We start from the raw sequence: 26,931 nt of genomic DNA on the forward strand, positions 1-26,931 counted from the left end.
TACATTATTTATTTTCCGAAATATTGTTTACGCATTTATTTTATTCTTTTTTGCTCTGATATATCGAGTAACAAAATATGTTGTCAGTGTTCCATAAAGAATAATTGACAACACATTTAGTTTTAATGGTTGTGCACAAATCATATTTTTTATAATTAAATAAAAAAAGTTTGCTTTAATTTTACTGAAACCGTTGTAAAATAACTAGTAACACTTTTCTTTTTAAGATAACTTTGTATATTTTTTATTTTCAGTGTTAAATTATTCCATCATGTCATCTTTTTTTTTGTTAATATATTTCATCGTCCGTTTCTTATTATTTTGAACAATGCCTATTTGTGCAGTGTTGTTATTATTAGTTCTGTAAGGTAGTATTAAGATTATTATTTTTGTACAAGTATTTATTCTCAGTTTATGGATACAAGTTAGTATAGAAACAGTGTAATTAAAATCGTTTGAGTAATTATATGATATTAAATTATCCTTAAAAGTTATATTTTGTAATATTCTATTTTCTAATTTATCTTTGTGTGTATATATTAATGTTACTAAAGCAATAAAATTTGTTTCTTATTTGTAAAAAGTGTGGTTGTTTAAAGAAGTGATTTTATTTTTGGACAAAATTACATTTTCTCCTGTTATTAAATGGATGTCCCTAAATTCACCTTATGTGGATGTGTCAGGGGTTTGTCATACATGGGTCTCTTAATTGCTATGCTAGTGACATCTGTGACATTTTTACTGAAACTGTGTCGCGTTAAATGTCAAAATGATAATCTGCTATAAAACGACACACAACTTAAAATTTGCTCAGTATTTTGTGGCAGCTAGCGTGTCGTTTACTATTACTTAATCGAACTACGTGGCTAAAAAAATGTGTGGTAAGTTTAATTTCTCTAATAATGATTATGTTTAGTATTGTTATTTAGTAATTTATGACATAACCTCTGTCTCATATTCAAAAAAATATTTTTTTTTATTATCGGAGAAATTTCGCATAATTTTTATAATTCCTAAAAAATGGACAAAGTAGTATAAGGCCATCATTCATGTTTCAAATAAATTCTTAGCAATAGCAATTACATGATTGTTAGAGAATTGTGCAATGCAGATACATACATATGTATTAAGCAAGAAAACCTATTCATTATCAGTGCAAAACATTGTTCAGTTTTCAGGACATCATTTTTTTAGTTAAATCTTGTCTCTTTACTGCATACCTTATATTTTTTAAAATTTTTTTGTTGTATCTATAATAAATAAATTGTTTTTGTTTTGTACATACAAATCGAACTATGTATGTAGTTTTTACCTATCGTTATATAATTATTAACATGTTTAGATTATACTGAACATTTTTTCGAAGGTATTAAAGTGAAAGTAAATAACTCTGAATCCAACGATCTTTAAAAAGACCAGGTGCGGATATCATTACCTACCTACTTAATTTCAAAGGAGGAATCGATAGTTTTGATCGCGTACAATAATTTTTAGTTGTGATTTGGGTATACCTACTTCTTTTGGGTTTGTAATTTTGTATTTGAGGCATTTCACTAGGTAGGTATAGTTTGAATGCCAGTTTATAACATGACCGTCAAGTTGTACTTACATTAAAAGTAAAAGCAAGTTTTGTTAATTCATATTTCATTACCATTCAACATTTCCTTACTTTTTCCAATGCAAACAAGATTGATTTTGTATACACTCTACTTACCCAAGGTTGTCTTGTAAATGTTTTGCATTTCCTGACTTCAAACTTTCTATTCGAAGGAGTGATTGTTAGCTAATATGCATCAACAAAAAATATACTTTGATGTTATCTTTACTTAGGAAAAATTGTTTTATTGGTAAAGATTCGAAAAATTGATAAATGATAAATTTGATAAATTTAAAGTAAAAAATTACTTGCAGTTATTCCTATCTTTGCACTTGAAGTCTGGTGGCTTATCAGCAGCTCTTACTGGTACATACCTTTTCTTTATGCATTCTTATGTATAGGTACTGTATACCAATACTAATGTCAATTCTGATTATTATTAAATAATAAATACTTATTATTTGGTTACAAGAATTTACTTTCGTTGTATGGCTGTAGTGAAATAGTAACATATCCAAAGAGAGGTTGTCCTTGACATTCTGTAAACTCATAAAATTCTTGCAAAATTTATAGGAAACTGGACATGAATGTCGAATTATTTTATTGAATTTTGATTGAAATTTAAAAGTTTCCGCAAAAAGGAGATGAGTTAACAGTATTTTGTATAAATGATAATGCAACAAACAATTTTTGATAGTCTGAAGAGTAGGTACCTATGATGTATAATTTAACCTGTAATAATATGGCATTTTTGTCTAAAAAATGAATTGCTTATCATCTGGTCAACGACTTTAATATACTGTTTACCCATCTGAAAGGATAATCGTAAGGGCAACAAAAACTGGTTTTCGTGGGGTCGGTAACTGCATACCTACCTATATTGTTTAAAAAAAATCTTGCTGTGATATAGGAATGTTGTTCTCACTTATTTTTTCGAATTCGTGAAGTTGATATTTGTTTACACATGTAGGTGTAATACGTCTGAAATACATAAATCCTTGATTATTATCTCTCTGATTGTGACGTTATCGCAGGATGTTAAAACGAATTTTTGAAACCGATTACAACACAAAGATAAATCTATTGTTGGTGCACCTTTTAATAAAAATAAGTATCTGTAACTACATAGTTCTTTATCTGATAATGTTTTTTAGAATTTTGTGATATTTTTTTGAAAGATTAAATTCCAGATACTAGATTAATTGCTTAAATGTTTTGGATTTTTACTGTTAAAATTTTTATAAATTTAAAAAAATATTTGACGTATACTTAAAACAAATTTTATTCGAATTCGTAATGTATAATATGCAGTTTTAGAGTTTAAAAAAGTATAATTAAATAAAAAATGTTCGCTAATAAGATTAAGATGATAGGTACTTTGATCTTCAAATTTTGATACCAAGCTTTATCATCCATTTGTTGAAAATCGCATTCATGAATCTATCGCGCGTTCAAATGAAATCCTGGGCTGGGGAGGCGTTGGAAACCATCAATTGTTGTGCTTTTTTAAAAAGCAGAGTAATTGGAGCATGTTGACAGCTAACCTAAAATTATGTTTTTTTCTTTTTTTGCAATGTTCTACATTAAAAATAGAATAACTTAACAATTCCTATTCTCGAAGCAAATATCTAAGGGCACCCTTTGCTGAAAACAAACATGTTCAATTATGTCCTGATTAAACCATATACCTATTAACTAGTTATATGGAGTAAACATAAACAAATCTCATTCGTGTCAAAGGGCGGGAAATTCAAATTTTACAGGGTTTAATTTTTCCAACGCCTAGTCAGCCCTACACCCGCGATACTATCCAATGAGAAAGCTACGTTTATTGTTATTACCAATCATGGATACATAAAATATTTCCGGAAATATTTTTGACAACTCTAGGTGGAAAGAAAAATATTTCCAGTATAACAAAAATTGCAAAATTTTTATTCAAATTTTATAAGTATATAAAAGTTCAATTTGTTGAGGAGTTAAAATTCTACTCTTGGCATGTATTTTTAAAAAACTACATACATTTTTTGTTGTTCACTGATGGTTAATGTATTCATGCGATTTTCTTGCCGAATATCCCTCTGCATAGATTCATATCCTGAAAATTTTATTTTCGTCCATTGCAATGCACTCAAAACAATTTTCGGATAGAATCTATACATCGGGATATTATATTATACCTAAGTGAATATAACGGGTGACTATTAAAATTTTCACTTGGAGTTGGCTTTGAACGAGTTTTTATTTTTTCAGTTACTTTAGACACACGCAAGAACGAACGACAAATGTCAGTCAGTACAATTGAAACATAACCAAATTAAGAGAAAAACATTTATTGAAATGTCAAACTTGTCAGTGTCTAAGGTGCAACGAAAAACAAAGAATGATCCATAGCCAACCCTAAGTGAAAATTTTAATAGTCACCCGTTAGAAGGTTTTATAGAATATTTAAAAGAAAATAAAAGCTTGTATTATACCAGAGGCAAATTTGAAAAATTAGCTCAAAAATTTAGAAAAGATAGTACATAATACTATTTTAACGAGTAACTAATGTGAAAGTTTAATTTTCTATTTCTCGAAAATTGTGAAAATTTAATCTACAATTTAATCTGAAATAAAAGGATATGTCAATAAAATAACGTATCTTATGATCAAATGATGAAATCTTTTATGTAAAGAAATGCAATCTAATCATTTTTATCACGTCATTGATTCTTAAAAGTTTAGAGATACAGATATGATTGTGAAAAGTTGAATCAAAAACGATAAAAATGGTAATTGCATTTACTGTGTGCAATTTACTTTATGTTTCACTGAATCATTATTTGTTTTTTATACCTTGACAAGGAGATATATTGAGTAGGCTATAATGCCCTAGGGCGTATAAATCATAATGCCCGCTTATTACGCCCGCTCAAACGAGTCGACATAGATACCAGCCACCGCAAACAAGGAAATTTAGCAAAATCAAGTTCACAATTTATAATTTTTTTAAATTTTCACAAATTCAAATGCAGTGAAACATAAAACGTTGTATGCACCACGGGCATTACTCGACGTTTATGCTCTCGGGCACCTTAAAAACTCTCGGGCCTGGCGGCCCTCGACCTTTTAGACTGGTTGCCCTCGAACATAAACATCTTCATAATGCCCTTGATACATAAATAACTATTATTACATACTTACATGAAATAATAGTACACGAAGTATCTATTTATTTATCACGTGCTGGTGTTTCATTAAGTTAGTCGCACATTTAACCGAATAGTTTGAAAGCAAATATGTACAGTTGTTCCACAACCTCGTAGGTAAAATTTCGGCACATTTTAAAAATACACCCTGTATATCATATTTTATAAAATGTACGCCAATGCGAAGTAACCTCTAGGAAATATGCTTTAAAACAAGTAAACCGCATTGGTGTACGTTTTATAAAATATGATATAGAGGGTGTATTTTTAAAATGTCCCGAAATTTTATCTACGAGGTTGTGGGACAACGTAGAAGACTAAAAGCAATTAAAAAAAATTGTAGCTCAAAAATTAAATGTCATTTTATTTTTTGATAGAATTTTTTAAATATTTTTTACGAGTTCTACATGAAGCCAGTAGCTCGTGGTTAAAATTATGCTGGTTCATTCTGGGACACTCTGTATGTGATTTTTGAATCGGTCAAGAAGCGTTAAAAAAGTGCCATAGCGGTTCATTTTGCACGCATTTTGCGTTAAAAAAAGTGCCGTAGCGTGTCATTTTTTAACGCAATTATAAAATTTTTCATTCATAATTTTATTAGTAGTTTTTTTAACGAGTTCGTATGTAAATTGGGATTTTTTTTGGCATGAGCAGGCTCGTTTTACTCGCGTTTTAAAGGTCTACGGGTTCACAGGAGAAAATTTTCAAATTTTGAGTGTCGAAAAAATTGTTATCTAAACTTACGGGCGCCAAAAAATTTTTGTATGCAACTCGTTAGTAAAGTATCTTTTTTTTACTCGGCGGATTTGGCACTCGCTGCGCTCGTGCGGCAAATTTTCCTTCTCGTAAAAAAAAAGTTTTACTTTGCTCACTTGTTGCATAAATAACTATTAAGACATCCGAAATCTAGGAACTTTTTTCAATTGGTAACACACACTGCCGGCAGCAAATTTACTGTGATATTCTCTGCTATTTGCCGTATTTCTGGATAATTCATCTTTAATTGGAATTTCACTTGCGAAAAATGGCAGTTATGTTTAGGTAGTCTAGATTCAAATTTAAAATTTTGCTTTAAATATCAACTTTGAAATATAAGTGTCACCAATTGTCACAAAATTGCCTAAATTACCAAAATTTATTTTATTTATAAAAAAACATGTATTTAATATGCAAATTAGAAAAAATTGCATAAAAAACTCGTTTTATACAGGGTGTCGCAGAACTGGCTCCCCACAGAAAACAAGCATGTGCCGACAACAAAAGAGACTCTAAACTAAAATGACTAAAATACATTTTCTGCTACCTCAAATTACCGAGTTATAAAGTTTTTAATTTCACCAATCCCGGAAGCTCGTCCTCGGGTATTACTAAAAATCAGATCGGTTACTAAACAACAACAAAAAATCTCTGATATAGCAAAAATCAATAAAATCTTTGGACAACTGGAATTTTGACGTTTCCCGATATAAGAATTCGTTGACATTTGTCTGTCATCAACATCAAGACTTGACAATTGTAAAAGATAATAACTTCGACATAAAACAATAAAAATGGCGATTCTAAAAAGAACCATTTATTTAAATAGGTACCTAATAATGTTAAAGCAGATGTTCGAAATGACCACCATTCATTTGTGTGCACAATTGTGCTCTACGTGACAAACTGTATTTTTATAAACTAAAATTGACCTGTCCAAAGATTTTTTCGAAAAAAATTTTGTTTAATTTTTAAGGAATTTATTCCATACTTTTGCCCCTCACTGTATAGCAAATTTTATAAACCTACAGGTGTCCCAGAACTCGCGGATCAAACTTAGAGTGCGTTTTCCTTGGTGATAACTGAAAGCAATGGCGTTTAAAAAAAGTACAGGGTATGATCGATTATTTGTAATGAATAAAAGTTGACCAGTCAGAAGGACGCTGTTAATTTGAATTTCAGGTAAATTTAACCAAGAGTTTGAATTGCCTAGCAACATAATTCTAGTAAGAATAGTATGGAATTTCCAGTAAATGTTCGGGCAACTGTGAAGATTTTGACAACGTCAAGTTATAATTTAATTCGAAATTGTCAAACTTTGTATTGAAATCATGTAGGTATACAGCTGCAGAGTATGCTCATGCTTTATGGAGAGTGCGGGCGCAATGCACGTGAGGATGCAACAAAGCGGCTATACGAAATTTCCATGTTTTCTCTGTTTGTGGGATAGTAGAGCGAAAAGCGACCATTGGATTAAAACAGACTGGCCTGAAAGAGAAGACTTGACAGTTGGGAAGAAAAATGTTATAAACATACCTTTAGTTAACAGAGAAAAAAATATTTTGCCTTTACATATCAAACAAATTTTTTGGTTTAAGTAAGGAGAAACTTAAAGCTGGTATTTTCGATGGACCTCAAATTAGACTTTTGATAAAAGATAGCAATTTCATGCATTCGATAAATGATTTAGAATCGTCAGCCTGGACCTCTTTCCTCAATGTTGTAAAAGATTCCCTTGGAAATCATAAATCCGAAAATTATCAAGAATTAGTACACAACATGCTCGAAGATTTCAGAAAACTTGGATGTAATATGAGCATCAAAGTCCATTATGTATATAATAATTTGGATACATTTCCTGAAAATCTTGGCTCTTACAGTGAGGAACAAAGAGATCGATTTCATCAGGACCTAAAAATTATGGAAGCAAGGTACAATCGCGGCCATGCAAAAGTGAACGATAACTTGTGTATTTTTCGTTAGATTAAATTAGGCTCTATTCATTGGCGTTCGTGCAGCCTGTTTTCTTGCCAACGCCTCTTTATATTGAAGATTCAACTCTTACTGCATGTAATTCTCTCGCCACAGCAGCCAACGGCCAATTTTCTTCTAGTTTTGCAATAGCCCTAGCTGTCTGAATCGGAGTGAGATGTCGTGGCACTTAAAAAAAATACCTTCAATAATTTTTTAACGCTAGTGTCAAACTGTGACATTTTAGGACGCCTATGATTTAAAGTAAAAATCAAACTACATATTTAAAAAAACTTTCATTTTGGATGGCCGCGATTGTACTAGGTACACATATGATGGCTGACTATTGCTGGGATATCATGCGTGAATGTCCTGAAGAAACTCACTCAAAGAAATCACGAAAAAGGAGCTTTCTTCAGGGTCAGTAATGTCAAAAATTTAAAAATATATACAAACAGCATTTTTTGGATACGTGTCATATCTCGGAAAGTACCGGGTGATCAAGAAGGACTGTTTAAGTTGGTAGTACAATTAAGAAAATTTTTTAATTCGGTTATTTATAACACTGCAACTGGATATGTTTTGTTGGTTTATTTGACAAATATCTGATATAGGTATAGCATTAACAACGACAAGCCACCAACAACCAGAAGTTACTCCTGTTATACGATTTAAAATACGATCCAGTGTTACCAACTTAAACAGTCCTTCTTGATCACCCCGTATTATGCATCCACGATCTTTTTGGGACCGAGTTGGCTATGATTTTTTCTTTTCATGTTGGACTAACTGATTCAGTGATGCAACGGATGCATTTTTTTTTTCTCTCAGTGTCTGTTCGACATTTTCTTGCCACCGCATTGCCAGATTTATTATTTTAATATTCCTAAGAAACTAAATGATTTATTAAGTGTGTAAAAATAATTAAAATTTCCGTCAAAGGAGCAGTCAAAATTGCCAAAATAATTTTATTACGATAAAAAATTCCTATTAAACGATTTAACTTAATTTAAAAAGGACAGACCAGATTTAAGAGATCCGGCAACAATGTACCTATTATGAAAATATAACCCTAAACTGAAAACAACCTAACCTAACACAAAAAGTGTCAATTTCCTTTAGGGAATTTAGTTATCACCGAGATACTGCCAACAAAATCACTAGATGGTCATAGCCAACTCGGTCCCAAAAAGATCGTGAATGCCTTATACACATAGATTTAGAAAAAAAATATACCATTAGAATCAGCATAATAGGCATAGCCAAAAATAGTTCTAATCTTTCCGGCACCAAATCCACTGTAGACCTGTTATTTTTATCTTAAGGCTGTATGACACGATGCTAAATTTTGTAGAAAATTTGTTAGAAAATGAGAGAGGACCAATGAACGATCAGGATCTGACAAAGACAGACTATGATCCTGATCGTTCATTGGTCCTGATCGAGGGTCTCTCTCATTTTCTAACAAATTTTCTACAAAATTTAGCATCGTATCAAACAAGCTTTAAGGCTGTATGACACGATGCTAAATTTTGTAGAAAATTTGTTAGAAAATGAAAGAGGACCAATGAACGATCAGGATCTGACAAAGACAGACTATGATCCTGATCGTTCATTGGTCCTGATCGAGGGTCTCTCTCATTTTCTAACAAATTTTCTACAAAATTTAGCATCGTGTCAAACAAGCTTTACACACATGAATAATGTACAATTCGAGACACGGAATTTCGGGCATCACTGTCAATATACCGTCAAAAAATGTAAAATAGGCTTTACATTATTAACCTCAAACACAAACACAAACCATAGCGTGTGTGTAAAATCTATAGTTATTTTTTTCCAAAATAGTACCACTTATACAGGGTGATTTTGAAATAAGTTTGGAAAAAAACCCGGTAATTGGTGATGATGAGAAGTCATAGACAAAAAAAAAATCTTATAAAAGTTTATTCGTTTTCGAGATACAAATTATTGAAAATTTGGTTAAAATTGCTAGTACGCTGCTGAGTTAAAGGTGATTAATTGATTATTCTGGTAGTTTATCAACATTAATAATCATAGGTAAAAGGTGCCCGTCAGTCACAAACGTGACATTATTCCTTTCGATCATTTCCATAGAAACATTTACAAAGCAGTGTGATTGCACCTACGACTTTATTGTGGAGGTGATGTAGCAAAGGTTGCTAATGGAGCAAACAAATTCGGACAAATTTTCCTTACTCATGGGCGTCGAAAATACAAGGATATGTGTCAAGGATACCCCACATTTTTTTTTCCAAACTTATTTCAGAATCATCCTGTATACAAAGTAGGTACTTTGAGCACAGCTGGAAATGGTTGTAATGGCATTACAGTGTTCACCATTTGACATTTCTTGTTATATTGCTCCATTCTCTGATGGTAAGTGATTAGAAATGCGCATTGTTTTATAATATATTTCATGTTATGGTATTATGTTAATACCTCTTTTACGTTGTGAAACTTCAGATGTCATGGAAAAGTACGTAAGACATATACCTACGTGTAACAGAGTTGTAAAAATCAACCTCTACATGAATATAACTTTCACTGAAGTGGAAATAGATTTAAAACATAACTTTTTGAATAAAGTGTAATTATACCCTTTCCCAAACATGACAATAAAATGTTGGTGTTAATTTTACCACCTGCGAATGTGTTGGGACTATTTCCATCAATTTAGTTAGCCACTTTCTCAGAAAACACAATTCATAGCGTTAAATACACCCCAATAGCTTGTATTTTCTAATCGATTGTTTTGGTAAGGGCCATATCATACCGGGACATTTTTTTAACTCTGAACATAGTCTATACTTATTCCCTATGTTCAATTTTAAAAAACACAGATCAATGCATTATTAGTTGCTGTGCAACCAACTATACGGAAGACCAGAGATTTTGAAATAATGTTAAAAATTGTTTCTATTGATGGAATTGGTCTATCATGTGTTGCATTGGAAATGTCACGCACATTTCTAATGCTCTGATTGGCATAGAATAACTGCATTATGTGTATTTCTTCTTCAAACAACTTGACCATTTTGTTAAACTGTCAAGTACTTATTTTCGTTTAAAGGTGGGACGAGAAAGCAGCCTGTTAGATTTTTCTACGTTCATGATTTGACTTGTACAGGACCCTCATTTTATGACCGTAAATTACTAAAATGAGAATTTATTTTCGCTTCTGTTTTGTTGAATTCAATGTGTATAAGAACTTCTTACTTAATTTTCCAGATGAGCCGTTGGAATTGAAAGTCAAATTTCTTTCAAAAATGAGATAAATCCCGTAAAAAGTTATAATTCTTAAACCAGATAAATTTTCTCAGTATATTTATTAATAGCGATATTTTTTAATAACCGATTGCACTGATATCACATAATACATATTTCCAAAGGCCTAAACCTTGTAACTATCTATAGCTTCAAGCAATTTGAAAGTAGCGGAGTTCAAAAACAACGGAAAAATCTGGTAAAAAAATGTATACAAAATATTTCAACGTCAAAATACAAAAGAAATAAAACAATAACAATTAATAAATTCTCAGGCTCTTTGGATCTACATTTTTCCCAAATTTTCAGTAAGTGTTCAAAAATATGACTTACAACACTTAAAATATAAATAAAGATAATAACAAAAATATACAGGGTGACTGACGAAAAACCTTTGACGCTGTATCTTACTTATTCTTTTTCTGATTTGAATAAATGACACATCAAATGAAATAGTTCTAAAAACACTTCATTGTTATCCTTTTCGATATTTTTTTCGACATCTATTTTTTGACAGACGATAGCTAACTTTTTTTTTCAAATTACACTCTATATATTTTTTTATTCGTTCTTATAAAGAATCTTCTTCTGAATATTCTTACATTAAAAGAAAAAACAAAAAATGTATTTTAAATGAAAAAAAATTAAAATAAAAAATCAAGTAATCAAATTTGTAAACAATACAAAATCTATTCTAGTTGCTTAAAATTTCCACTGTCGATACCTTCTAGAAATGCCCACCTTTGCATTCAGTAAAAAATTTCGGGGTTTTTCCTGACATACTCGCACTATCTTTTTTCTTAAATTTTTTTGGGTACCTGATGAAACATTGTCTCGAAAGTTTCGAATGTATATATAGAAATCCAATGGATTCAAATCTGGGGATCTAGCGGGCCATCGAAAAAAATGATTTAAATGATTTAAAAATACAAAATTCATGCGTGCATTATGTGGTATGGCGCCGTCCTGATGAAACACGACTCTTTTCAACACTGCTAATGGTATCTCATCCAGAAAATTGCTTATTTCCTTTGATAATAAATAATATGATATTTTGTTTGATTGAGACTGCTGTCAATAAAAAAGAGACCCACCAGTCCATTCTGTCTCCAAAAATGCCACACCACACTTTAACACTAAATCGTCTTTGGAAATTTTCTTCCACGGCAACAGTATTATTATCAAACTGTTTTGACAAATGAATGCTCAGAGCTTACTTAGTCATTTCGAGCATTTAGAACAAACTTCTACTTCTCTCTTGTTTTTTTGGTCACTTGATTTTTAAATTTTGTACATTTACTCTTTAATTTCTTGACTTTTGTTTAATGAATAGGTATACAAGTTTTTTGGATTTTTATATTTAGAAAACAAATCTCTACAATACTGAAAAAAAAAATGTACAGTGCTATTTGAAAAAAAGAAGCTGATGTTCATCTGTCAAAAACTGGACGCAATATATTTTTTTTATTTAGTTGATATTGAAGTGTTTTCAGTTATAATACCACGAGTAGTCAAAGATTGTCAAATATTTTTGTGGTGGTATCACGAATGGTCATTCGCTTTATGAACACCATGAGTGCGTAGCACGAATGGTGTTCGAAAGCGTAATGACCATGAGTGATACCATCGGAGTGATACCACTAGAATAATTATCTTAAACAAATACTTGCCGGGATATCAAAAATTATCTTGGTCTAAGGTGGTCATGGATTGGAAAACATCCGTCTCAACGTACTCGTACTTCGTGTGACGATTTCTTCAGTACGAACGATTGGCCTACCAGCACCTTTTTTATGAGTCACGGATCCAGTTTCGCGAAACACACAACACAATTTGTAAGGCATGCATAAAAATCTTTCGGCATCACTGCAAAGTGTGGGAAAAAATAAAACTGTTTGACAGATTTTGACATTCAAAAAATGATTGATTAAATGCTTCGACAATTATTTGAAAATCCATGACCACCTGTTCGGTCGTGGATGTTTTCGACGCCGATCTAGTTTGGGGGTTTCCTCCAGACACGTTTGGGGTTCCGTGTTCGAAATTAAACACACACTGTATTTTTTTTGGTATATTGGTAAGTACAACAACTTATTTACAACAAATTTAAACAAAATTAAAACGTGAAGTCGTGAACAATGGACCTGTTGGTCGTGACAAATGGAATAGAACGAGGTTTTAATTAAATTAATTAATTAATCAAAAATAGAAAATACATAAATAAAAACTATAAACTTAATATTTTGTCGTCGCTCAATTGACAAATTGTAGATAAATTTGACAACATTTTCATCATTCATGTGTGACAATTTCAATAAAGCACGATTTATATGACAGAAAAATGATGCTCAAAATTTAATGATCGCAATAGTATTGGGTGATTCAAAATGATTGTGGATAAGTATGGCAATTATGTACGAAAATTTATATGGCAACTGCGTAGTTGACATTTCTTTGACAGTTCATAGTCGCGCAATTTTGAAAATTGTCAGATCAATGTGCAATGGTATTAAAAAAATAAAATGCACGCTTATGAAATGTCATGCAAATGTCAACTCTACCCCACCCATATAGTTGCCACGTAAATTTTCAAACATAGTTACCATACTTAGATATCCATAATCATTTTGAATCACCCAATACTATTGCAAGCATAAAAAGTGGGACATCAAATTTCTGTCAGTTCAAGCTTTATTGTCAGGGATAATATAATAAGTGGTAAACTCTGTCCACTCATAGATTGCTTGACATAAATGTTACTAAAAATGTTCAGTCTACGCTACAACAAATAGATCCGGCGCGAAATTTAAAAAAATGGAAAGAGCAGGTTTACACGTGATGTTTTATTATTATTCTGCATGTTTGCACTTAGGAAAGACGAAAGAAAACTTCAGTACAGTAAGAGTAATATAGGTATGTATTAGGTTTTATTAATACAGGGTATTTCACGAGTGATAATGTGCCCGACGGAATTAAAAATGCAACCCAGAATACATTTTCGAATTTCCGAAAAAGCTGGCTACTGAAATTAAAATATCCAGCTTTTTTCGGAAATCGCTAAACACAAGTAAGAGATTATTTAATATGTACTCCTATTTAATGCATGAACAAAAATTACCTCTGTATCATTTTCGATGTTTGTAATTAGATTCTTGAGGCACGCACTCACTTCACAAATTTAAAAAAATCAACAAAATATCGCAACGGAACAGATCAAAACAGCAACACGATCAAAACTCATAACTTTTAAAACCACCGGAACGCAAAACAAAGCTCTAAAGATGAAAAATCGTAAATCTAAATGTTTAACCACTTGACAGAACTGACAATTTCAAATTTGAAATGTCATATAATTTATTTTTCGCGTGGGTTTCATAACAACCAATGAGAATTAGTGGCGCGAATGTTTCAAGATATTACCAACACAATCTATGATACTTACTATCAGTCTAAAGTTGCGGTCAATAAAATCTGAACAGCACATTTTCCTACTGCAAATATGGTTTAGATTGTTGCTCAAGTGGGGGTAGTCACCTGGAAAACTGTCATGTTGATGTAAACGTCAACGAAAAAAAATGCCACATTTATCTCTTGCAGAAAAAGTAAGGGTTGCTACATTACTGGGAGAGGGTTGGTCAGAAAGGAGGGTAGCAGTCAGGTTCAACATAGCCAGGAGCACTGTGCACAATAAGAAAATGTGGAATGAACGCCAATCGTTTGCCTTTGCAAGTCGGTAGCGGCAGGCCTAGAGTCTCTACAGAGATTGACGACGTTAATTTGATTCAAGTTCTACGAGAAAACCCGTTCAATTCTATTACCCAGGCACACAATGAAACAAATTTCCCAGGTTCTGTTCGAACAGCAAGGCGTCGTGTTAAGGAAGGATCGGAACTGCGAAATCATCCTGCAGTCAAAAAACCGTTTTTGACTCAACAAAACAAAGGACAGAGAGTAGGATAGTAGGATTCGTGTTGGAATATTCCCTAGAACCATTAGATTTCTGGCAAAATGTTGTTTTCACAAACGAGAAGATTTTTCAATCGTGCTATAACCGTCGTGTAAGAGTTTATAGACCACCAAATTCTCGTTTTGATGAACGTTATACTCAAAAAGTAGTAGTAAACGATCGCTTTTCTGTAAATGTCTGGGACTGGATTAGCACCCAAGGACCTGGAGTTTTAACTCATATAATAGGCAGAAATAATGCAGAGGTCTACCTTCATACCCTGGAGAATATCATGCTGTCATCAGTGAATGCGGTCTTCCCCCCAAAATCATTTTATTTATCAGCACGACAATTGTCCTATTCATACAGCTAGAATTATCTCATATTGGATGGAGCAGCAAGGAATACGAGTTCCGCCTTGGCCTTCGCGCAGTCCGGACTTGAACCCCATCGAAAATATGTGGGGTTTGATGATAAGGAAAATGAATACAGGCAATCAATTTCGTCCACAAAACGTCGAAGAGTTATGGGAAAGAATTCAAGAAACGAATTAACTCCAAACTATACTGAGGTTTTAGTAGCATCAATACCGAGAAGATTGAATAATGTAAAGACAAAAATGGGGCTGCTACAAAATATTAGTTTTTATATAGTTTTTTTTTTGTTGCATTCTCTTACAATTTTCTTATCTTTCTACAATAAACATGTTATTTATTAAGTTCACGGTATGCGTAGGTACCGTCTCTAGGGTAATGTGACTGGAGGTGAAAGCCTGATTTACCAAATTTCATGAAAAAGTCATAGAATGTCAAATCAGTGCTCAGATTTTATTGACCATATTACCGCAACCGTACAATGAGGGATATAGAATCCTGGGCAGTCTGTTATTGTCATTTCAAAAAGTGTCAATGTAAATGCACCTTTACCGTCATTATGATTGATATTTTCAAAAAAACTGTCAAATTAACTTAAACTTGGTTATGAGTAGCTAAGGTATGGTTTAGAAATTTTGACAACAGAATGACACATCTGCCCAGTTTTCCGTGTCCCCAATAGTACGCTTATTTATTATCGGTAATTTTTTTTAATGTTACGAATGCCAGTCCCAAAGAATGGGGCTGGCATGAGTTGACATTTGTAAAAAAATTATCGATTCTTAAGCGTACCACGAATTATACATATTTAGGAAGAGAATATAATAAATTAAAATAAGGACCACTAATGCACATCTAAGCAAAAAAGCTTTATTTAATTGATTGTTTATTGCAGAATTGATGTTTCACCCCAATAAGTCATTATGTGCTTTTTCTTTCTGGAAATGCGCGTAACACACTTAAAAAATGTATCTGACGTTTGTCTGACTTTTCTAAATTATTCTATTTGACAAGTGAAACAAACGCAAGTTAGCTACTCTCGTGTCAAAAATGGATTACTCCCTAGGATTTAGGGATATTCGTTACTAGGTTGCCATAAATTTGGTTAGGTTGGAGGCTATGTGGTTTCTGGTGACAAACAAAAGATATCCCAAAAATGTAAGACAGCAAATTAATTGTAACAGTTGCAAATATCTAATTTCTCGCTAAGTGATAGATGATTTTTCGTTTCACAATCAATTTTGGTTACTGGCGGCATATTTATTTGGATTTAATCTCTCAATTCAAAGTAACCAACCTTAGGCATTCAAAATAACTTTTGAAAATTCTAGTTACACACAACATGAAAAACGTTATTTCCCTAAAAGTTCGAATTCTAGGGAGTAATCCATTTTTGACACGAGAATAATACCTAATCGATAATAGTTAGTCGCTTATTGTCACTACGGTACAAGGTCCTATTGGTCAATACATATTTTAAATTTAACAAGCAACGATTGGCTCAATATTCAATGTATTATATTCTCATAGAAATTCGACACTATTCTAGCTGACAGTTTAAAATAGCTATTTATGCACCAAGGGCGTTACAACGATGATTACGCCCGGAGAACGATGAATCCAGCTCGAGGGCTTTAGCCCGAGAGATGGATATCGTTCGATGGGCGTAATCATTCGGTGACGCCGTGGTGCATACAAGATTTTATTTTTCACTATACGTGTTCTTTAAAAAAAAAATTGGCATCTTTGCAATTATGAATTGATGAGGGGGTTATGAATTCATTACGTCCGCTTATTCTTATTACGCCCTGTTATTATTCCCCGGTTGTTATTGTTATTGACATGTTTACGTATTTCGTATCCTAGGAGTTATCATGCAGTTATACTAAAGTGAAAAATAAATTAATTTTATACTCCAATTTTCCTATTCCAAATGCCCTCTTCTTTTGATAAAGGCAGATTTTGATTGGGATCTTGCATTAAATGGATATTCACTACGTGCTTACTTAATGACAACGTCAATCAATTCAAAGTAGGGTTAGAAACAGATAATGGTCATTTCACATTAAAAGTCAAGACAGTGATGTTGATGTCCCACTTTTTTTGCTCCCAGTAGTATGTGTCTACAAGAAAGTTAATTATGTTGTAATTAATCACTCGTTTGTATGTGACACATTTTATTTTGGCTCTATTGAAATTTGATATGATTAAAAGTGGTTTGGTTATATTGCAGGTATCTTCGCCTATTTGAATTTTCTTACTCCTAAGAAACGAGGTGAAATATTGAAGACTTTGGTTAATGGATTAAAGCGACTAGAATACAGAGGATATGATTCAGCCGGTAATAATTCTCTAAATGTGAATATTAAGTTTTTAAATTTAAAATTAAAGGTGTCGCGATCGATTCGGCGTCTTCCAAAGACATGGCTCTTATTAAGAAAACTGGCAAAGTCGCATTATTGGAAAAAGAAATTAATGACAGTAGGTATTTATTATTCAGCGTTGTATTTGTGTAGCATAAATGATTTCATCAGGAACGAAAGAGCTTGATGTGGATAGAGTCGAAGATATCCACTGTGGGATTGCCCATACTCGTTGGGCAACACACGGTGTTCCAAGTGAAGTAAATTCCCATCCGCATCGTTCTGATAACTTACACGGTTTTGTTGTTGTACACAATGGTATCATTACCAATTATAGAGAAGTCAAAGTATTTCTGGCAAATAAGGGATACAAATTCGAAAGTGAGACGGACACAGAAGTTATTGCTAAACTAATTCACCATTTCTACGAACAACATCCGAATTACTCTTTTAGAGAACTAGTTGAAAATGTTGTGCAACAACTGGTAAATTTTTTCACATAGCTCAACGTATACGTTATTTTGTTTCTAATTTTTCTTTTAGGAAGGTGCCTTTGCATTGTGTTTTAAGTCTAAACATTTTCCTGGTGAATGTGTAGCCACTCGTCGTGGTTCACCATTGTTGGTTGGTATTAAAACTAAGACTAGATTGGCTACAGATCATGTTCCAATTTTATATGGAAAGGGTAAGTTTTTGAAAGAACTTCAAAGAACAATTTTAACAAAAATCGCATGTATAGGTATGCATACTGGTAAAAATTTTAATTAATTAATTCATTGTAAAAATTGGAAGTTGTTTCACACTTGGGGTAGTTGTATTTTGGGTTACTTTTGCATGATTTTTAAACATTCTTTACAGCTACAGTAGCTAAAATTGTATGCCATTTTGCTTTTCGAGTCATTTATGCCTTAGTTATAAAAGCGTATAAATAAATGTTGATGTTTGGGATTTAGATAGATCTATGTAGTAAAAATACCATCACAACATGAAAAAGGTTTTGTGAATTGATTTTCCAATTTTTAAGGTTATTAAAAAAATCAGCTTTGTATTCAAGATAAAGATAAGTGCGTGAATACCTGGTATAGAATCTGTAAGATATATGCATATAATAATAATAATCATTATTATTATGAAAACATTGTATGTTTATACGCTTTTTATAACATCTAACTACCTATAGTGCTTGTAACTTCCTAAGGAATTCTGACTTAAGCCCTAAATAAACCGAATAAAGACCCTAGTTAAAGAAATTTATTGTCATATTGTGCCTGTCAATCACTAGACGGTCTCCGACCAATATTTTGAGTACTACCCCAGGTAATTTTTTTCTCCGAGACCGCCTAGTGATTGACAGGTACAATATCACAATAAATTTCTTTAAGTAGGGTCTTTGTTCGGTTTATTTATGACTTAAGCCAAAATTCCTTACGAATTTAAAAATACTTTACCTACAAAGATATTGAGCCGGTGGCACCAACGCCAGTTAAAGTTAACTGTAGGTTAAAATGCTTCGTGACTTTAGTTACCTATTGTTATAACAATGTTTTCGTTGTAGTTAAATTTAACTCACGTTGGTGCAACCGGCCCTTAGTGAAATAAAACAGTTTGTAGATTTTGTATAATTATGACGCTACATATTAAATTGGATTTTGCTGTATTTTACATTTCAAGATATTTAGTATTTGTTGTAAATGTGTATATTAAAAACGACAGAATGAAGATTGTCGTTTATAATATAAGTCTTTGAGAGTTCATTTAAAATGATTTTTGCTTTTTTGTACTAATGTTTTGATGATTTTATGAAATAACTAGTGTTCAATTATTTAATCTCATATGATGCATCATTGCTTGACAAATGTAAGTAAACGGAGAGAAACATAATTATTTAAAAATACCCATACCTACATGCATTTATAACTTCATCCATGCACAACTAACATTATATGTATAACTAACATTTATTAATCCACTAATTGTCATTGAGTTTTGTGTGGATATTTTAGTGCGTTGTTTTGATTTTTTAACAACTTATTAATTTTGTTATTTGCCCACTTTTTGTTCCTTCCTATGGACGTTGGCTTGACATATAGACGATGAACCCCAAACACCTACAGGTATATCAAATTATCCTTTCTTAACTTGCTTTAAGGTTTTACTCAGGGCTCGTTTTTGATGTAAATACGTACTTTTATTTTAATAATAATAATAACAAGAATAATCGGCGAAATTATTTTTCTGACTATGTTAGTTATTTTTTTCTTGCATATTGTTCATAATTAAGGTAACAAGCAACTAGCCAAATGTTTTGCCGAAAATTCTGTTTACCTACCTAAAGTGTAAAGTCTAAAAAATGGTATTTATTAAAATTAATGTTTTTGGTTTACAGTTGGGTTCGTGGGATTTGTGTTTCTTGGTAATTCACCGATATTCTTTCATATTTGTTTCTGCCTAATCGATATAAATAACTAGACCTGAGTATTTTGTAGCCCTTTTTGTTCGTTTTCTTGTTTGTTTACTCCAGATATTGTTTTTAAAGCTATTAGTTATCTGAAGCATAAAATCTACTAAAACATAATGATTTTTATGTGTTAATAGTTATTTATGGTATAAGTGGGTTATTTAAGATATTACCCACGAGAGGTATTTGTAACCTACGAGGGCTTGCCCGAGTAGGTTATTACCTCGAGTGGGTAGTACTTAATAACCCACGTATGCCATACAACGTTTTATCCAATATTCCAAAATTTTTAGATAATGACATTATTGATGAAATTCTGCTCCCGATGGGTTATGAACGTTAATAACCCACGGTGCTAATGGCAACGTGGGTTATGTATGTTATAACCCACGGTGCAAATGGCAACGTGGGTTAAAACAACAGACTAGTTATAGCCCAGTTTACTCAATTAAAACTAACTAGTAAAACACGATATTACTATTGAATGTTGGATAAATATATAAAATCGTAATAATAATTTGTAATGTAAAAGTTACATTATGTTTTGGTTTTTATGCTTAATACATTTTGTTTTATTCTCATTTTTTTAATGTTTGTTTTTTCCTCTTGTTTTAATCTTGGGGTCGATGCAGATGCTGATGCCAATCATTCAGGTAGTACCTTTGTTGTGTTGTTTTCTTTCCTCTAACAATAGCTTTTCGCTTTTTTCAAGTAAATATGAAAATGTTTTTGCCTATAAGGTGATGGGTTTTACACAGTAAGTTTCGATGGTAAGTAATAATTTATTACAGAATGCATTAATATTTTTGTTCAATCGTATTGTAACATGTAATTTGTATTTCTTTATAAGGTGGTGGCGCAACGCAAACTTAAGTTTTCATTTTTTTTATTGAACTTTTTCGCAGTGACAATTTGTTGAAATATCATTGTAGAAAAGTTCATTTGTATCAGTGTTGTATCACTGATAAACCACTTGTCCGACAAAAAAAAAATGAAAACTGCATGTAAATCTTTTGTAGTTTCTCATTTTATTATTTTAACAATTTACAAAATTATAATGTTACACCAAATATTGACTGATTAACAATTTCTTATAGAACACCGACCACATGGACGTAATGATTTTCCAGTCTTGCCCAGATCGGAATCTACTTCAGAATTTGAACCGCTGGAAGATAAACAGGTGGAATATTTCTTTGCTTCTGACGCATCAGCCATCATTGAGCATACAAACAGAGTGATTTATTTTGAGGTGAGGCGTCTTTTGTTGTTGTTTCTGTTTAATTAAGATCATTTTTAGGATGATGACGTAGCTGCTGTTAAAAATGGAGCGTTGAGTATTCACAGGTTAAGACGTCTTGGTGATGAATCACATTCACGTGAAATTACCACCCTAAAAATGGAGTTACAACAAATCATGAAAGGGAACTACGATTATTTTATGCAAAAAGAAATTTTTGAACAACCCGAATCAGTCATTAATACCATGCGAGGTCGTCTTAATTTTGAAACGAATGTAAGTCATTTTACTAAATTCTAAATGAGTAACAAAAGGACAACTATGTGCTGATTTGCACCCTAAAATTTAAAATTTGTAACATTAAAGGTCCCCGAGATTATTCCATCAGAACTTTTCGTGTGGACACCCGGTTTATGATAACTGACTGGTCAATAAAATAATTGAATATCTCCGAATTAAAAAAAAATCTTTTTGCAGACTGTCACCTTAGGTGGAATAAAAGATTATATTCCTGAAATCAAACGATGCAGAAGGTTGATGTTGATAGGATGCGGTACGAGTTACCATAGCGCCATTGCTACTCGACAATTGTTGGAAGAACTTACCGAGTTGCCTGTAATGGTAGAACTTGCTAGTGACTTTTTGGATCGTACAACACCCGTTTTTAGGGACGACGTTTGCTTCTTCATTTCTCAGTCAGGTAAAGTTGTTGCATCCCTGGAATCAGTAAAAGTGTTTAGAGGAATATTTATATCCATAATTTGAAATTTATATATACAGGTGTCTCAGCTAAGATTTTCGAGCCTAATATCTCGGTTATTTTCCAACGGATTTTTGTGAAATTTAAACTGCAGATATTTTAGACGGTGAAGAGTAAAATCCCGTTAATTGAATACCCCAAGTCTTAGAAAACGTAATTTTTACATGCCTTTTAAAATGTTGAATCACTTAAGATTTACACTATCGGACAAAAGTAGAGCAACAAAATTGTTGTTTCAATTGTAACTAAAAAAAAGTTTTAGAATTTGGTGATTTTTTTAACTAATTTTAATGAATTACCACCTCTTACGTTGAGTAATGCATCAGACAAAAATTGTACAATTTCTGCATAGTTTGGCTTCAAAAATGTTAATATTAAAAATTAATGAAAAAACCATTGCGACAAAAGTAGAGCAACACTTTTATACAAAACGATTTTATTTAACTTATCGAAAACAACAATTAAAAAGAACATTAAAAAATAACAATTATCTATAGTACTATGGCGGCCAAAAAATTTTGGCCGTCACTTTCTTGACATTCAAGTAATGTGTAAATAAACCTTTAGGAATCGTAACCCCACTTTCGAGTCCTGTCAGTTTGACAAACAATTTAAACCGTTTGAAGCTCAGATATTCCAAAAATCCGACATGAATGAACAAAATTAGAGCAATCGTACATAGATAACAAGAGGTAAACGTTCTGTGTAGTAGAAATGACAAAATAATGTTGAGTTTTGAAATTTACCACCCAAAAAATTACGTTCATAATCAAGACGGTAATCATGATGACAATAAAGTACGGGTTACAATTTTATTTTTTGAATTGACAGACAATTACGGCCAAAATTTTTTGGCCGCCATAGTACTACTCTAATAATTAATGGAATAGCCATTATTATTTATAATCAAAGCCAGTCGATTAATAAAGTACCGACACGATTTGACGTTTAGATAAAAGGCAACCGTAACGATTTTTTCGCTACAAGAGGCGCTGATATCGCTATTTTGACTGGCCTTGGCGTGGATTTATTAGTAATAAATTACTAATTATTACTAATAAATCCATGGACTTTGGTGAACAAATGTTCACCAAAGCCAGTCAAAATAGCGATATCAGCGCCTCTTGTAGCGAAAATATCGTTACGGTTGCCTTTTATGTAAACATCAAATCGTGTCGGTACTTTATTAATCGACTGGCTTTGTTTATAATCGCTCTACAGCGCCGTGGCATTGAGGAAATCAAATTTTGAATAGTATTGTCTGGAAGGTTTGCCCAAACTTCATTAATTTTTTCAAGCAATGCCTGTGTATAGGAAACCGAGTTGTGCGAATTCGAAGTTCTACCTCGTCCCATAAGTTTTCGATCGGGTTGAGATCTGGAGACTGTGCTGGCCACTGCAAAATCTCAACATTGTTATTCTGAAACCATTCCTGAACAAGTCGCGCCGTGTGTTTAGGGTCGTTATCATGTTGAAACACGAAACGCAAAGGCATTTCCCATTCTGCATATGGTAGCATTACATTTTGCAGAATGTCCCGATAAACAAATCTGTCCATGATTCCCTCAATACGGTGCAAGGGACCTACTCCATTCCACGAAAAACAACCCCATAAGAAAATACTCCCCCCTCCATGTTTAATTGTAGGCGTAACGTACTTGGGATTGAATCTGGTGTTAACTGGTCGTCTTACACGTTTCATTCCGTCAGAATTGTACATTTTATAGCGAGTTTCATCGCTAAATAAGACTTTTTTCCAATCGTGTATGGTCCAGTTAATATGCTCTCGTGCAAATGCAAGTCTAGCTAATCTGTTTCTTCTAGGAACAAGGGGCTTTTTCGCTGGACGTCGACTAAACAATTTTGCTTGTACTAATCTTCGTTGAATTGTTCTTGGACTAACCAGAATTTCCGGAATTTCTGCAATAATTCGTGGTGCAGATAACCATGGATCATTTTGAGACATTCTTTTAATCCGTCTATCCATTAAAATAGTAGTTTTTCTGGGTTTTCCTGATTTTTGAATTTTGTCTAAGTGTCCTCGTCTGTTGTACGTAGAAATTATTTTTGACACGCTGTATTTCGGCAAAAGAAACTGTTTCGAAATAGCAGACTGTTTCTTTCTTTCTAAATGGGCATTTATTACCATCTGCTTTAATTCTTTGCAGATAGGGATGCCTCGTGGCATGACTAAAATTATGTGGAAATAACTAACAATAATAAATTGGAATATTTTAGTTCTTACTTCAAGGAAAGACTTTTATTTTACGAAAAATTCAAAGTGTTGCTTTATTTTTGTCGCATAAACGGCGTGAACTTGCGACGATAAAATTTCTTAAATTGCTTTGTGTTAATATTATAAACGATTAGTTGTCACAGGCGACAGCCGCCTACTTGGGATTAAAAAAGTAATTAGAATTTGTTTGTATTTCTGCCATTTAAATATAACATATTGAATTTTTTCCTTTTCTTTTTTGAAGTTGCTTTACTTTTGTCCGATAGTGTATATCAAAAAATGGATCGTCAATAAAAAATGCTGTAAGGAGAAACACGTCCTTGAAAGACGTCTGGTTTGCAAGAAAAAAGAAAAAAAACTGTGTTAAACGTGGCTGCAGATACAGAAACGTAGACATATAAGCACTTAGTGCTTGTTCACAATGGACATAAAACATAAGAAATACATAAGAGATACCTAAGAATAATTTATAAATTTGGACAATTGAAAAATAATTTATGTGTTCATATAACTCGAATATGATTCTCCATGCCTTTTTGTACACAACAATAATGTTGACTGAGGTCACTTCTCATAAGTTACGTAAAAATTAATAGTATATACACTGCATGTTGGCGTTTGTAAATAGTTAATTTTAGTTCTTTTCATTTTTGTTTGGTTTTGTTCGGTTTAGTTTTAGCGCCTAGTTTAATTTAGTTTTAAAAATACAATTCGAAAATAGTTGCACCCTCTGTCATTGGTGATTGCGCGTTAACCGATTCACAATTTCGTGCAAAATCAGGGTTGACGAAACCTCCCCCACCGGTGAAGGACATTTTTTGAAAGAAAGACGGAGACTTCGACTTTGACCGTCCTTGTGAAAGCACCTAGTTTTCGTACTCATCGTCTCGTGTCGTGCAACCCACTTAATTGAAGTGGCACCGAAGTCCAAAATTATTGTCGAATTCCACCCATGCCAATCGGTCCATGGTCTCTTCGCGGTCCGCAAAAAAGGTAAGTCAATTTTGATTTAACGAATTGTGGATCACGGAGAAAATCGAACAAAGCTCTTCGTTTAGGTAGGCTTAAGTCAACTAAAACTAAACTTGTGAACAAGGACTTATATCGGTTGTGTTTGTGTTATTTTTTTTAATGTCGTGTCAAGTTAAAACATCCGGTCAGTGCCAATTACGAGACATAAAACAGCAATATTTTTTCAATTGTTTCATTGCCAACAGCTCAGTTATTGTTGATGACGCTGTATATGCTTACAGAATTTGCATAAAGCATGCATGCTTTTTGATTATTACTTTCAATTTGACCAACAGGTGAAACTGCTGACACGTTAATGGCACTTCGGTATTGCAAACAAAGAGGAGCGTTAATCGTTGGTATTACAAACACAGTCGGCAGCTCAATATGTAGAGAGTCACACTGCGGCGTTCACATCAACGCAGGCCCTGAAATTGGTGTGGCGTCAACTAAAGCTTATACAAGTCAGTTTATATCTTTGGTGATGTTTGCGTTGGTTATGAGTGAAGACAGATTTTCCTTAGCTGCCCGAAGACTAGAGGTTTTGAATTTTAATATGAAATTGCTTTTATTAATCATCCTGTTTATAGATCATTGAAGGGCTCAAGAATTTACAACAACAAATTCGTGCTGTTCTTCAACTTGACGACAAAGTTAAAGCACTCGCACAAGATCTCTATAAGAAAAAGTCCTTGCTTATAATGGGTAGAGGTTTTAATTTCGCTACCTGCCTTGAAGGCGCCTTGGTAAGTGTGAATTCTTTTTATTTCGATCTTTTTTTTATTGTTATTTTTTATCAGAAAGTGAAGGAATTGACTTACATGCACAGTGAAGGGATCATGGCTGGCGAGCTAAAGCACGGTCCTCTAGCATTAGTCGACGAAGATATGCCCGTGATGATGATAATCATGCGTGATCCTGTCTACACAAAGTGCATGAACGCCCTGCAACAAGTATTATTGATATATATTTAAATAAAACTTCTTTATTTGTTGTTTGTTGATAGGTTACGGCTCGGCAAGGTAGACCTGTTTTAATTTGTGAAGAAAATGACGAAGAAACAATTGGATATGGTCACAGGTGCTTAGAAATACCAAGAACTGTTGACTGTTTGCAGGGTATTTTGACCGTCATTCCCATGCAGCTTCTCAGTTTCCACATTGCTGTTATGAGAGGTTGCAATGTAGATTGCCCAAGAAATTTAGCCAAAAGTGTTACGGTGGAATAAAAAAAGCTTGTGATTATAATTCGATTACTTCAGAGTGATCTCTGAGAACATCTCAGACTTACATGCCTCTTCAGTTGTATAGTGCAAAAATATGCATTTATTATTTTAACTTGGTAAAGGCTATATTAATTTTACTAAAGCTATCGGTAAATACATAAATTTACTGCATTTGTACAGATATTTACATATCCAGCATTTTAAAAAAATTGCAAAACCAGCTTAATACTTTTTATCCGACATTACTTTTTAAATGATATTTGTTAACAATATATATTTTCTTATATACACATATGTATCATTTTAGTAATATAAGATGCAAATAATATAGTAGTTTAAAACGTATTATTACAATAGTCATGATCGTACTACTGCATTATACCTTATGTTTGTTATCTAAATTCAGATATTATTTTTTTATAATTAATTAAAATTTTAAAAATAATTGACATCGTTCCTAAGTTGTTCATGTTGAAAAAATTATTGTATGTAAAAAATAAAGTTTTATAAATCTA

General features: G+C 32.5%; 1 protein-coding gene across 4 annotated transcripts; it reads left to right on the forward strand.

Moving 5' to 3' along the window:
- Positions 1 to 725: 725 nt before the first annotated feature.
- On the forward strand, positions 726 to 26,931 carry LOC138136388 (glutamine--fructose-6-phosphate aminotransferase [isomerizing] 2-like). Of its 4 annotated transcripts, XM_069055566.1 has the most exons (14): positions 726 to 881; positions 17,357 to 17,464; positions 17,515 to 17,604; positions 17,658 to 17,971; positions 18,030 to 18,171; positions 19,577 to 19,600; positions 20,577 to 20,597; positions 21,042 to 21,196; positions 21,245 to 21,460; positions 21,662 to 21,884; positions 25,488 to 25,732; positions 25,782 to 25,937; positions 25,992 to 26,144; positions 26,198 to 26,931. In XM_069055566.1, exons 1-14 carry the CDS (start codon positions 875 to 877, stop codon positions 26,417 to 26,419), a joined length of 2,076 nt encoding a protein of 691 aa, XP_068911667.1. In that variant the 5' UTR covers positions 726 to 874; the 3' UTR covers positions 26,420 to 26,931. The 4 variants fall into 4 exon arrangements, with proteins under 4 accessions (XP_068911667.1, XP_068911677.1, XP_068911679.1 ...); XM_069055576.1 differs by lacking the exon at positions 20,577 to 20,597; XM_069055578.1 differs by lacking the exon at positions 19,577 to 19,600.

Source organism: Tenebrio molitor, chromosome 1 (assembly GCF_963966145.1).
Source record: "Tenebrio molitor chromosome 1, icTenMoli1.1, whole genome shotgun sequence".
Lineage (NCBI taxonomy): Eukaryota > Metazoa > Arthropoda > Insecta > Coleoptera > Tenebrionidae > Tenebrio > Tenebrio molitor.